Source organism: Sparus aurata, chromosome 22 (genome assembly GCF_900880675.1).
Source record: "Sparus aurata chromosome 22, fSpaAur1.1, whole genome shotgun sequence".
NCBI classification, from domain to species: Eukaryota; Metazoa; Chordata; class Actinopteri; order Spariformes; family Sparidae; genus Sparus; species Sparus aurata.
Window position 1 is genome coordinate 13130493 of NC_044208.1, and position 12918 is coordinate 13143410.

Below are 12918 nucleotides of genomic sequence, written 5' to 3' on the forward strand. Positions count from 1 at the left end.
AAGGAAAATAAGGTGTTAGAAGCTAGAAAGGTGGCAGGGTCTGCCAAATATAAACAGTAAAACGGTATGAAACTGTGTTGTCCTTCAAGATCAGTTTGTTTATTCAGTCATGAAAACAAAAGAGTTTGTTTATCCAGTTGATTTAAACAAAAGATTCAGTCAATGACGATTGACTCAACTTTTCTCTTCTGATTAAAATGTTGTCCCCAAAACGACATAGTGCAGCTTTAAAGTTCAAACAGCGGACAAGATAACAGCTGCGTCAAGATGGCTGACAGTGACACTAGGATAGTGTCAAGCATCTGTAATATCTAACTTGTATTAAATCGACCTATAACTTGACTTGATTACAGGTAAATTAAACCCATAAAAAATGTGTTAAAATCAAAGATGGCGCATGATCAATGCTGTAGTTCATCTTACTTTCAGGTCTGGAAGTTGGTATATTGGTCTGTAAAGCTTCATATGTAAAATTTTAGTTTTTCTCTTTTTGAGCGGCGCAACCTTATGCTAATCTATCAGTCATACTTGTATTGATATAGCAACTTTCACACGAATCAAAATGCAAATCGAAGAGCTTTAAAAGAGAGTGAAAAACAAATGATATATGAAGAAAACAAAAACAAGTTCAGAGACGGATGCACACCACTTGCAATAAAATGAATAGTTGGAATAATAAAAGATAAAGAACAAAACATAAAACAAGCAATAACATAAAAGGCAAAGATAAGATATTACATGTAGAGCGGTTTTCGATACTTCTTCAAGCTGCCCTCGATGATGTAAATGGGAAAGTGAGAAGGAAGTTTATTAGGTAGTGTTGCACCTATTTATAGTTGGGTGTAGCTAACCTAAACTGGCAGCAGCGAGAGCTCCAGCCGTCAATCACTTCTCATTAATTTGTCGCTGAGACGTTTACAGCCACCTGCCTGTCCTCTGGTGCTTTCGTTTTCTGAATGTTTGCTCTGACAGTTTATGATGGCTGCTTCTCTCTTACTTAAAAGCATAAATATGACATAATGCTGGTCGGGGCTTTCGTCTTTATGACTTAACTTTGCTTTCATGCAAATATCAGGTTATTCAGGGTCTGCGAGAGTGTCGGGGCCAGAAATCCTACCAGGACACAAGGGATGATTTTGGTGTCTGGCCATAACAGCTGATGATGTTGACGTCTGAGCCCATTAAACTTCCCGGAAACCTGCAGTATTTATCCGAGACACAACTTATTGTACACGCGTACGCAAACGTCTCCTGTCTTTTGTTTTCTGACTCGTGTGCGCTCCAAGTACAAAGCTGTTTGCGATGCAGTGCTTAAAGCTGGGAGGGCAGCACACCAAAGGTCACAGCTCCTGGCAGTGATGTGTCAGCACGACAGCAGGCCTGAAATACAGGCTGGCTCTCTCTCTCTCTCTCCGTAACCCCTCCCTCGCTCCCAGCTGTTGCGGGATACTCTTCTCATTTTTCTTTTTGATCGACCCCTGTTTCCTTTTTTGTCTGTCCATCTGGGAGAGACACTGCAGCCAAAAGAGAGGGAGGGAGGGGGGTGTTGTGTTCAGGAGACAGTCGGGAGTTCCCTTGCGGGTCAGTTTAAAAGCGACCTCGCGAGCAAACACACAAATTAACACTGACAACCAGACAAGAAAGAGGATAGCCTCCGTGTATTGCTTATTGGATAAACACTGCAGTGTGCGTCACGCCTCACGTCCTGGCCCGGTCTCAGCTGTTCGTATGAGGAGTTTAGATATTATTCATCACCTCAAAAGACATTAGTGGTTAATGGGAAACTCAAAATGAGCTGTAGGTGAAGACAGAGTGTACTCAGTGTTTAAAGCCATAATGATGAAATATCCACCGTGACTATCAGAAATATGTACGATGATTAGTGATGTTCCCTAATGACTTTAAAGGAAGTTTGAACTATAATAATTAAGAAGTAAAGGTGATAACAGACTGAGTACAGTTTAATCTTTACGGTTAACCATATGTAATGTTTAAAACATTGTGTATATTACCTCTTAGATGTAGTTTACAGTCGTTATTATCACTAGCATATTTTCCTCCGAGAACAGCTTGTTTATTCACTTTTGGAAACAATAAATATGTTTTTACCTCACTCATATTTTCCTAGTTTGATTTTCCTCTCTAAAACTACATAGTGCCCCTTTTTTAATAAATAATAATGATAAGTGTACCCAACTAGTATTTCTGGTGCTGACAAGCAAAAAAAGGAACATTTAATCAACACGACTACCTGCTAGGACTCAATAAATCCAAAGTTCAAACGGATTAAAAATGAACAAATCTTTCAATCAGAAATGTATTAGAGCCTTCTAATAGAAAGAACGAGTGATACACGGACTAAATTAAGGTTGTTTCGATTTTGATTTTATATGAGCTTCAGCGGCCCTACAGCTGTATGTAACAGATTTTTCTTTTTTTACCACACAACTAGCCAATATTCATAATGATATATAGTAAGTGTCTTGTCACTATTTTATGCACTAGTATTAGACTGGTACTCGGTGCAGGTCTTGATACATCTTTCGACTCGATTGTGAGTCTTTACGGTCCACTGATGGGATCTGCCAAAACCTGATCAAACTGCTGATGCAGGGATAGTTGAGACTTATTTTACCCTCTCTTTTTTTTTCCTTCTGCCGCTAGAGGTTGATTAAAAAGGTAAGTAAGGTTTTCTTCATTCACCACAGTGGTGGAGAAGAAATCACATCTTTATTCTTTTTTTTTTGCTTCTGTCACATTTCCTCATTGTGATCCAGTGCGACACAATTATTCTTGTCTGTCACAAGAATGTCTTTTGAGTGTGGTACTGTACATGTATGTGTTTGTTGGGTTTGTTGGATGGTGTGTGTGTGTTATTGTGTGTTTCCTTTCCACTTTCTCTGTCTGTCTGCTGCCTGCACTTGGAATGGAGATCCCCAAGTTGTCCATTCAGTCCCGTGTGTTTCACCCGCAGGGTCAAAAGCAGAGGAAACGCATCTTAACTGAAACTTAACTGAATATCTGAAATAGAGGTTACTTACTCAGACTATAGATACCACATGTCAAACCTGACAGTGTCCAGAGGTCAAGGATACCTTATGTTCAAAAAGTGATGTTGATCTGTGTATTCCCTGACAGGCGGGTCAGGGGGGTGGACACCGGACCCTGCTCTACGGTCACGCCATCCTCCTTCGCCACTCCTTCAGTGACATGGTAAGTACCATCAACGCAGTTTGATGATTGTCTGGTAAAGGTGTGCTTAGTGAGATTTGTGAAATAACACGCGTTAATTCAATTTGATAACTGGATAAAACGTAGAAAAGCTGCAGATCTTCACATTTTGAGGAACTGAAACTAAGTAATGTTTGGTATGCTTAGGTAAACGTAGGAGAACAATCTTTAACTGCTTATGAAACCGTCTCAGTTTAGTACCGATGCCTCTATATGACCTACATGAGCAATCGAGACCCTCAGCAAGATGACTGGCTGTTTCTACATAGTTGTTCTTGATGCCTGTCACCGGATCCGATTCTGCAAATTAAACCAGCTTTTTATGGAGGATTTCTGTTCTCGGCTTGTGTGAGACACTGACTCATGTTTCACTCTCCAGTACCTGACCTGTTTGAAGACTTCAAGGTCTCTGACAGACAAGCTGTCGTTCGACGTCGGACTACAAGAAGATTCAGTCGGTACGGTATGACTAACGGGGCACTTTACAGAGTTCACTCTGCTTTCTGCTGCTTTTTAATCAAAGTCAGTCCTCCTGAGTGGCCACTTCAGGTCGGCCTGACCTTGACACGGAATCAATGGCGAATGGAAAAAGCACTGCTAACTGTGTTCTGTGCTGCGTTTGACATATGAACTACAGAATCGCTTGGGGGCGTTTATCAAGTGGAAACTTTAACTGCTACTTCCGTCTCTCTCAGATGATGGCTATTTTTATGCTTTTTGCCACTCGGAGTAGCTTTAAAAACCATGAGGATTGTCTGTGTTGGACTGTAGAACCTTCCCAGATGTGTTCCACTTCATCATTAATGTACGAGTAATGTGTTCGTGTCAACAGGTGAGTCCTGCTGGTGGACCATCCACCCTGCGTCCAAGCAGAGATCTGAGGGAGAGAAAGTCCGCATCGGAGACGACCTGATCCTTGTCAGTGTGTCGACGGAGAGATACCTGGTAGGTCGAGTCCAGCAAAGCCGATCCTCTCAAACGGACCTAAAACCGAAAAGAGAATGAGATGGTGAGATGGTTAAATCAATATTTTTTGTTGCCGCAAAAGAGTTTTGGTGCAAAGATTTGCACGCCACCATGCTCTAGAAACAAGATGCATTTTTTAGAAGACGATGGGCTAATTGCATCTCAGACCATTTTCATTAAATCAGCAGCCCTCCACTTGCTCTCATTTCCAGATAAGAGTTTTTTTTTTTTCCTCTTATGAATATTTACAATTTTGCAGACGGTCTGAATACATCAAGATACATCCTCTCGCCTCTGATGCTCGCTGTATCATCTCTCATTTCCCTTTGTCTGGTTTGCTCGTCAGATCTCGCTTTATTCAGATTTTCCCTGCTGTTGTTTTGAGGGCTTTTTTTTTTTTTATTTCTCTGCCAAATGCTTTCATGTCAGAACAGAATAGTTTGCCCCTAAACTCGCTGGAGTTCAGAGGCAGACAACGGAGCACATTTGGGAGATTATGCGCCCCACATAGCTGGAGTCATCTGCCTCGTTTCACCTTCTGTCTCAAAAAGCCACTCTGGGAAAGTTTCACAGCCGTCGGATAGCTCTGATACCTGTCTCACTCCAGCCATCTCCAGAGTGACACGGCAGTTCAAGGGGAAACCTTTGAAACTTTACGCCGCTATCTGTAATGGAAATCTGATTACTCGTAAAGCCCTCCTGTGCAGTTGTCTTTTTTGAAAATTATTTTTTTGGCAAGGCATCCATCTGACTGATGAGCTTTGAGTTAATGCCGTCTCCACTATGCAGAGCTATACTCCCGACCTCAATTAACTTACTAGGTATAGTGAGGGGAGAGGGAGAGGGAGAAATGGGAGAGGGGAGGGGACAGGGGCGTGCCACGCATCGGCGAGTGAGCCACGCTGTCTGCTTGTAGCTACTCCGGCCCTTCAGGGAGGGAAATGTGCAATTAAAGCAAAGCTGGCAAAGAGCCAGACTTCCATCTCCCCCGATGGGAAGTCTTCACCTGATTCGGCCCGACAGAACCGCAGCTTTTAAGGGATGAGACATATCAGAAATTCAGGCAAAAAGCAATCAGTGTTCCATCACTGTGAACAATCATAGAGGCAGTGAAACAGTCCTGTTAGGGCCGAGGCGTTTGTTGCTTGTGTGATTTTGACCAGCTAGGCTGAAATGTGTCAGCAGTTTCCCTTTGCTCTGCATCAGGTTTTAAGTAGAGATGCAACTAACTATTACCTTAAAGGAGACTTACTACGCTATTTTGCTTTTTTTCCTTTCTGTTACAGAGAAACTAGTGCATGTAAAAGATCTTGAAATTTAAAAAGCAGGAGCTTGCGTCAGATCTTTGCATATTTTATTCCTAGCAGCTACTTTGGCACCTAAGAATTAATTCAGCAAAGCCGCTCTGTTGTTGTTAGGGGTGCCGGTTCAGGCGTGTGCGCTGACCAATCAGTGCAGACTTGGTATTAAAGAGGACCTTAAAGAAACGGGGGCTGAAACAGAGTGTTTCAGACAGAGGGGGGAATGAAGAGCTGTAATGCTCGACAGTATGAGGAATTTGATGTGCTTTTTGAGCATTAAAGCATGTAAACCTATTGTAGTAGTAACTCGAAACACAATTATGAACCTGAAAATGTTTCTTTTAATTGTTTATGAATCTTTCGATTATTTTCTTGATTTATTAGTTATCAGGGCTATGAAATGTCATAGAATGGTGAAAAATGTCATTAAGTGTTCCCCGAACTTCAGGAAGATGTATGTGAATGTATTTTTTTTTTTTTGTCATAACTGTTGTAGAGGAGTAAGGAAACCAGAAACTCTGAATTGATTAACACATTGATGAATGATAAAATGGCTCATATTTAGGAGAGCTGGTGCAAAACGATCAGGACTGTGGTAAGAATGCTCCTTTTTGCATTTAGATTCACTGAAAAAATTAAAAAAAAATTCATAATGTGATTTTTGCTGGGGTTTGTACCAAATGAGCATGTTTCCATACGTCTGGGGACGATGATTTGTAGGCCCGGGGGCATTTCAGTAACGCAGCAGTGCTTCATTTATAATGGTATGTTGTGACACATTTAAACTTTATCAAAAAATTGCCGCTCCTGCAGAGTTGGATATTACACTTGCCCATGTTGTGATTTCAATAACGCTTTTGATTGATTGTTCAGCCCAGCTCCGTGCAGATTTAATCCACACAATATTCTTTATGCACCACTCTCCATCAGTCCGTATCATCTGTCAACACACAGGGAAGGTTTCACCCAATTACTTTGTATTCCAGACATTTTTTGAAACACCAATGCGGACTAATAAAAAACACTAAATGGATGGTTATATTTGGCCTCTGTAATTATGTTAATTACATATTTTGTTAGGCGAGTTCAGTGAGTTGAAACGAGATGTACCACATTAACATGTATCTGAGAGGATGTAGCTGAAGGCTCGGATCATTTGGAGCTTTCACTCGACTCTGAATCCCGCCTGCAGGGACACAGAGCCGCTCCACGTCCTGTCTGCTGGAAGGAAGTACTGTAGAGGATTATCTGGACATTGCCGCATAGAGAAACATTGGTGCAGCTGTGGTTTTTCGCCCTCAGCGTTAAACACTGTTTGGCAGCTGCAGAGGACCGACACAACAAAGTTGTTTTAATCTCTTTCCAATCCCAACACTGGGACATCTCCATTCTCTCTGCAATACTGCTGAAGCCCTACGTTTGCCTACATTTCCCTCTCGCTAACGCTTTACTGTCTAAAGCCACGTTGTAACCTGCTTCTCTCTTTGCAGCACCTCTCCATCGCTAATGGCAGCTCTCAGGTGGATGCCTCCTTCATGCAGACCCTGTGGAACATCCAGCCTACCTGCTCTTCAGGCAACATGGCTGTAGGCAAGTTCATGACCGCAGGAACCAAAATACCAAACTCCTAACATCCAACTTTTTTTTTTAAAGACACTTGAATGCATTTTAAAAATTGTTTTCATAAGATAGTATGACTCCCCTCTGGCCGGTTTAAGTCTGAACGCAGTGATGAAAAAACCCAACTAAGTTAAAGATGAAACTCGCATGATGATATTTGCAGAGAATAGTTACCAAGTGTTCTGGATGCTGTAGTTTTTTATATGATTCCATGACATCAACAAAAAGAGAAACACGTTGATGCTCTTGTAACACAGTGTTTGTCGTCGTGTGTTATCTTTAGGGTTCTTGACTGGTGGACACGTGATGCGTCTTTGTCACGGTCATGACGAGAGCTTGACCATCCCGGGAGCAGACAAGAATGAGGAGGAGCAGAGGTTGGTGTATCTCAGTAGTTCCAAGATCATGTCTTGATAATTTCATCAAAACTCTATCTATTTTGTGTGAGAGTAGACATTGAAGTGCACTTGTAACGAGAACTAGCAGGGTTTACAGACGCACACAGGCAACAATTAAAAAAAGATGTCGGCTTGAATGTGTGGACGCTTCTCAATAAGCTGTGTTACAGCACACTGACGGCAGAAAAGTGCAGAAGACGTAGTTGCAGGCAGCGTAAAATAGCCAGTCAGTCAATATGGAGGATGAACGTGGTATAAGAATGCGCTGGAACCCTGGTCAGATCCTTTCAGTGTCAACTTCTGCAGGAATTGGGTTTAGTAAGCAAACAGCTCATCCTTCAGTGTGAAATGCTTAAATAACCTCGAACTCCTCCAATCTTAAGAAGTGTTGTTTTAAGCTGACTATGACCTCTGACCCCCCCCTGTCTGTTTTGTTTTCTCCTTCCAGAATCAGTAAAACAAAAAAACAAATGATGTCTTCTCTCAGACTAAGAGATGAAGTATTTGAAATGCATACAGTTTGTACTAGATCCCATGTGATATGGGAGCAGTGAGACTTCATCAAAATGAATGGTATTCCCTGTGTCAGAAATGTAGCAGGAGCAGATTCTCTTCAAGCATTTTATTCCCTGTGTGACCTCAAAGACTCAGAAATAACAGAAGTCTCCTCCCGTGTCTTTTCTTTCCCTTCAGGATAGTAAACTATGAAGCGGGGAAAGGAGCGTCAAAAGCCCGCTCGCTCTGGAGAGTGGAGCCGCTCAGGATCAGGTGAGATCAGACCCAAATGCGTGCACAGTGAATACATACACTTACACACCGCGCCAGCAATGTAAAACCCAGACATAGATTCCCCCCAGAAACACAGGAGAGGAGCCGTCTTCGAGGGGGGATCTCTTCATGACGAGTAGCGAGGAAATGTCACAGCTACTATACTGTAGGTTATATATAAACCTCCCCTCCCTCCGCTCCGAACTGTCACTGCCAATTAGTCTGCAGAGTCCTTCAGCAGGTGAGCTTCTGTTTACCATCCCTTTCGATCTGCTTCCCTGTCTCTGTCTATCACCCTCCCTCTGCCTCCCTCTCCTCACCCGGCCACCCACACAATTTTCTCTCCCGTCACATCGTCTGCCGTCTCTCACTGGGACTGCCTGTCAAAGTCTGTACACTTTGAAATGGCACAGGTGCATCTATTAAGGCTCATGTTCTCCTTCCAAGCTCAAGGGGGGGAATTTTAAACAGTATTTCCACACTGCGTCACCCGTGTGAGTGGAGGCTGAGCTCCGCCGACAGTGAGGATGTCGAACCGCTGACGTTCTTATTTTACTTGCAGATTGGTTTAACAGACTTTTCTAAAATATTCCAATCTGCTGATTTAATCTGCAATGCAAAGTGAACAGTTTATTTTTAGCCATAAATCAACCTAATTGCTAATCGGTATAGTACATTTTTTTAAAAAAAAGGTACATTTTTTTATTTACCTGCATTCATCGGTAATGGTAAATGCTACATCACTTGTCACAGTCACACACATTCACACAGTGATGGCGGAGGCTGCCATGCAAGGCGGGGTTCAGTGTCTTGCTTGAGGATACTTCGACATGAAGGGATTCGAACCAGTGACCTTCCAGTTACTGACAACCCTGCTCTACCCCGCTCTACCTCCTACTGTATTTTCTGTACTGTATCTTCCATTCTTATCAAATAATGCAGTTAAAGGTGTCTATGAAGCTCACACCATGATGAAGGTGCACTAACTTTCACTAAGGACAGGGCAGTTTTGAGTAATGACATGCATCATTTTTCCGAAATAAAGAGGTTGAAGATGATTTAGGACTCAGTGTAGCAAATTAACACAGAGGTTATTTATGAGTGATGGCTTTATAAAGGAAAATGTACCGATGTTCCATTCTGCATTTTACAGGGAAAACAAAACCTCTCTGTCTTGAAGCTGCCGTAAGAAAGGTGTGAATGACAAATTTCAATCAGTACAAAGAAAACAAACAAAATAATCCAGGGTTCTGATGACCAGTCCTACTCTGGAGCAGCTCTAAACCTCAGTAAGAGTTTGCCAGAGTGAAACTACAGACTCTTTTGCATTTAAAAGACAAAAAACTATCTTCTCTTCAATAAAGTGCCATTAAAAAGCCAGAGAAGTCTGATGATATTGAGGGTTAAATCCATCGGTGACGCCACTTCTCTGTGCTCAGCTGGAGCGGTAGCCACATTCGCTGGGGTCAGGCCTTCCGACTACGCCACCTCTCCACGGGCCATTACCTGGCCCGGACTGAGGACCGCGGACTGGTCCTGCAGGACAGGGAGAAGTCCGACACCGCAGCCACAGCCTTCTGCTTCAGGCCCTCCAAGGTCAGTACTCACCAACTTTGTGCTTGCGTGATTTATTTCATCTATTTTTAAAAAACAGCTGTGATGTGCCCCTTGAGCAAGGCAGCCTCGCCCACCTGTAAGCCGCTCCGGGTGTTGATGTAAATAAATGCTCTTAGTCAACTAACCTCATTAGAAGGGAACTCAAAATATCTTCCCCCTGACTGCTTCATCAAAGACTGCCGACATGGGTCTGTAAGCTCTTAATGAGCTCATGGCTCGCCACGATGAATTGACCTTTTCACAGCTGCTGAGTAGACGGCACTGTAAATGTTGTCATGTTGTCTGCTGGCCTAACAACCGGCCGGGATGAAGCCATTTCCGATGAGGAAGTGTAATAACATCCGGTGTGATGCATTGGGCTGCATTTTCAGAGTGGCTTTGTATTCCTTTATTTGCCTTCAGCCTATTTCTGTTCCTCAATTACAAACCCTCTTTTATCCCACGCTTTGTTTTGAACGCTACCTCAATGCGAGGGCTCGTTAGTTCTTTTGTTTTAATGACGCGCTCCAGAAATAGCCCCACCGCCAAAAATAAGCCAAAGAGAGAGGCACGTGGCTTAGTTAAAATTCCAACTGAAAGCATGTGTTCCGGTGTTGTCGTTCAATCGTCCAGTGGTGCTCAGATATGTAGATGTAGAGTTTGTCACAGGAGTGAGGAGGAGTTTTTAATTTCCTGCTGTCTCATTTTGATTTCTCATCTCTTTTAAAGCAAAAAAAAAGCATTATTCTATTCGGATAACAGTTTTAAGAGCACGCACCTAAATACATCATCGATCCTGATGAGAGCTGGATACTGTCGGGCCGGGGTACCGATGCTGAATTCACATATTTTAAGCTTGATTCAACAAAAAAACATGGACACTTACGACCAATTATTTTCATTATCAGTTAAACTGCACATTTTTTCAAGATAAAAACTGCTTCCACTGAGGAGGTAAATGTTGGACTGTCAGGACTTTCTCCTCGTCACCTCTAACATTTAGCGATGGGGCTTTTCGACATTTTTGTTAATTCCTCGGGGAATAACGCATGGATCGTGATGGAAAAAGTAATCAGCCATTTTTAGGTGACTGGTATCTGTGAGTCTGATTTGGTGCGGCTCATCCAGATATGGATGGTTTAAATATTTAGAGTGACGCGGGGTTATCTGAGTTTGATGTCAGATTAGGCTCGATGGAATTAAAGGGGACTGTAGGGCGCCGGAGGAGCTAAGTGCCATTCTAGTTGATTAATAGTCCAAATAGTGAGAAATGCTCATCACATTTTCCCAGAGCCCGTCTTCATATTGCTTCTTCTGTCCTATCAACTGTCCAACCACCAGAGACTCTTCATTTACTATCAGAAATGATAAAAACAGCCAAAATGATTAGTTGATTATCAAACTTGTTGGTTCTGTCGGTAAGTCGGCGTAAGATGTCCCACTTCATCATCCTGTTATGGCTGCTGCCACACAAACAGCACAGTGCCGTGAGTCACCTTCACAGAGTACCACTGCGTCACTGTAGATGTCCTTTTTATCTACAGTAGATATGAAATCCTCCTGAGCGCTGCCCACTCTGGAGGCTTTAATTTTCCAAGCCACTCCCCTGCTGACAACACAGTGTAATTGTCCTCAGTAATCGCTATTCCTGCGGGACGCGCAGGCTTTCTACTGCGAGTTCATGCTGCTTTGGAAGAACACATACAGAAAGAGACCCTTATTTTGTATCCACTTCTTCATCCACACTCACACTTTCAACGCCCGTGTACTCGTGTGTATAAACACACACGAGTACACGGGCGTTAAAATATGACAAACGGAGATATATTACGACGTATGTGTATGCTTTTCTCTTCCTCTCTGTTTTCTATTTGGTAATGCGAGTCTGCGCTTCTCAATGTCAACACAACAGGAAAAGGGCGACCTGGGCCCGAAGAGGGACATCGACGGCATGGGAGTGCCAGAGATCAAGTACGGAGACTCCGTCTGCTTTGTCATGCACGTGGCGACGGGGCTCTGGCTGTCCTACCTGGCGCCTGATGCCAAATCGTCTCGTCTGGGACCCCTGAAGAGAAGGGTAAATAGGATGCGACTCTTCTTCCACAGCTCACATTTTACTGAATCATTCCACATTATAATGAAAGGACTTTCCCCTCAGCTGTTATATGAGTGTTATTTTAAATGGAAGACAGTTAGTGAAAGATGAACGCTGTATATCTCTGCTGGTCTTGCAGTTTTTGGGGGTTTTGTGCTCAGATAGTTCCTTGTTTTGTAATTTACCTACAATGAGGGCTACAGGTGAATACACATAGCTTCCTTTTTAAAGCTGCTTCCTTTATCGTACTTTAATTTAAATACACTGTACGTACAGTGTGAACAAGCAACAGTGGCAACAAGGGTTGGGCTGTAACTCTAGATCACGTTGAATTGTCGTTTGGTGTAGTTGCATTGTTACAAAATGTCACAATCAGAGTGGAAGTTGATGTTCCGTCCAACTTAATGATTGCAAGCAAACGGCTACAGTAATGCGAGTTGTAGACTTTCCTTCTGCTCATAAGAGTTTACGTCGGACAAAATAATCAAATAAAACCAACATTATCTATATGATACATGGCATGTTGATATTGAAATTACTGTGTATTTGCAGTAGCTGCGGTCCAGGTCCACGCAGGCGTCCATGCGTTTACGTGCACACAACCTCAATGAGTAAAAAAAAAGGGAAAATGGTGTCTCTCTGCATAGTTTGGTTGTGCTACGTGAATCCATTTAGAAGTTACACGCCTTTTTGTTGTTTTGATATCACATCCCCTTTTGGCCGTATGGCATGAACGGCTTATCAGCTGTCCGTTGGCTTGGGATCAACCTTTCCGCAAAATCTTGTGCATCTCTTTAAATCCTTTTTTGTGATAAGCCCTTCTTATGGCCACGCCCCCTTTCTATCCAGTTGGCATGAGCACAAACACACACCTTCACACACGTGACCTCCGTGCCAGATTTTATCCTCATAGCGGGGTGGGGACATTTTTGTGTCGTTGTTA

The 12918-nt window shown here is 42.8% G+C and overlaps 1 protein-coding gene across 11 annotated transcripts in view; it reads left to right on the top strand.

The window, feature by feature from the left end:
* Nucleotides 1-12918, top strand: part of ryr3 (ryanodine receptor 3) — a 138525-nt gene that overhangs the window by 34006 nt on the left and 91601 nt on the right. For 6 of the 11 annotated variants that reach the window (XM_030404942.1, XM_030404949.1, XM_030404944.1 and 3 more), the window contains 8 exons: nt 3139-3213; nt 3611-3689; nt 4064-4176; nt 6989-7088; nt 7402-7495; nt 8210-8284; nt 9724-9880; nt 11793-11957. In XM_030404942.1, coding sequence (XP_030260802.1) covers nt 3139-3213; nt 3611-3689; nt 4064-4176; nt 6989-7088; nt 7402-7495; nt 8210-8284; nt 9724-9880; nt 11793-11957 — 858 coding nt within the window. Of the gene's footprint in view, nt 1-2664; nt 2680-3138; nt 3214-3610; nt 3690-4063; nt 4177-6988; nt 7089-7401; nt 7496-8209; nt 8285-9723; nt 9881-11792; nt 11958-12918 lie in introns of all 11 variants that reach the window. The other 5 variants (XM_030404939.1, XM_030404940.1, XM_030404941.1 and 2 more) reach the window with 1 other exon arrangement.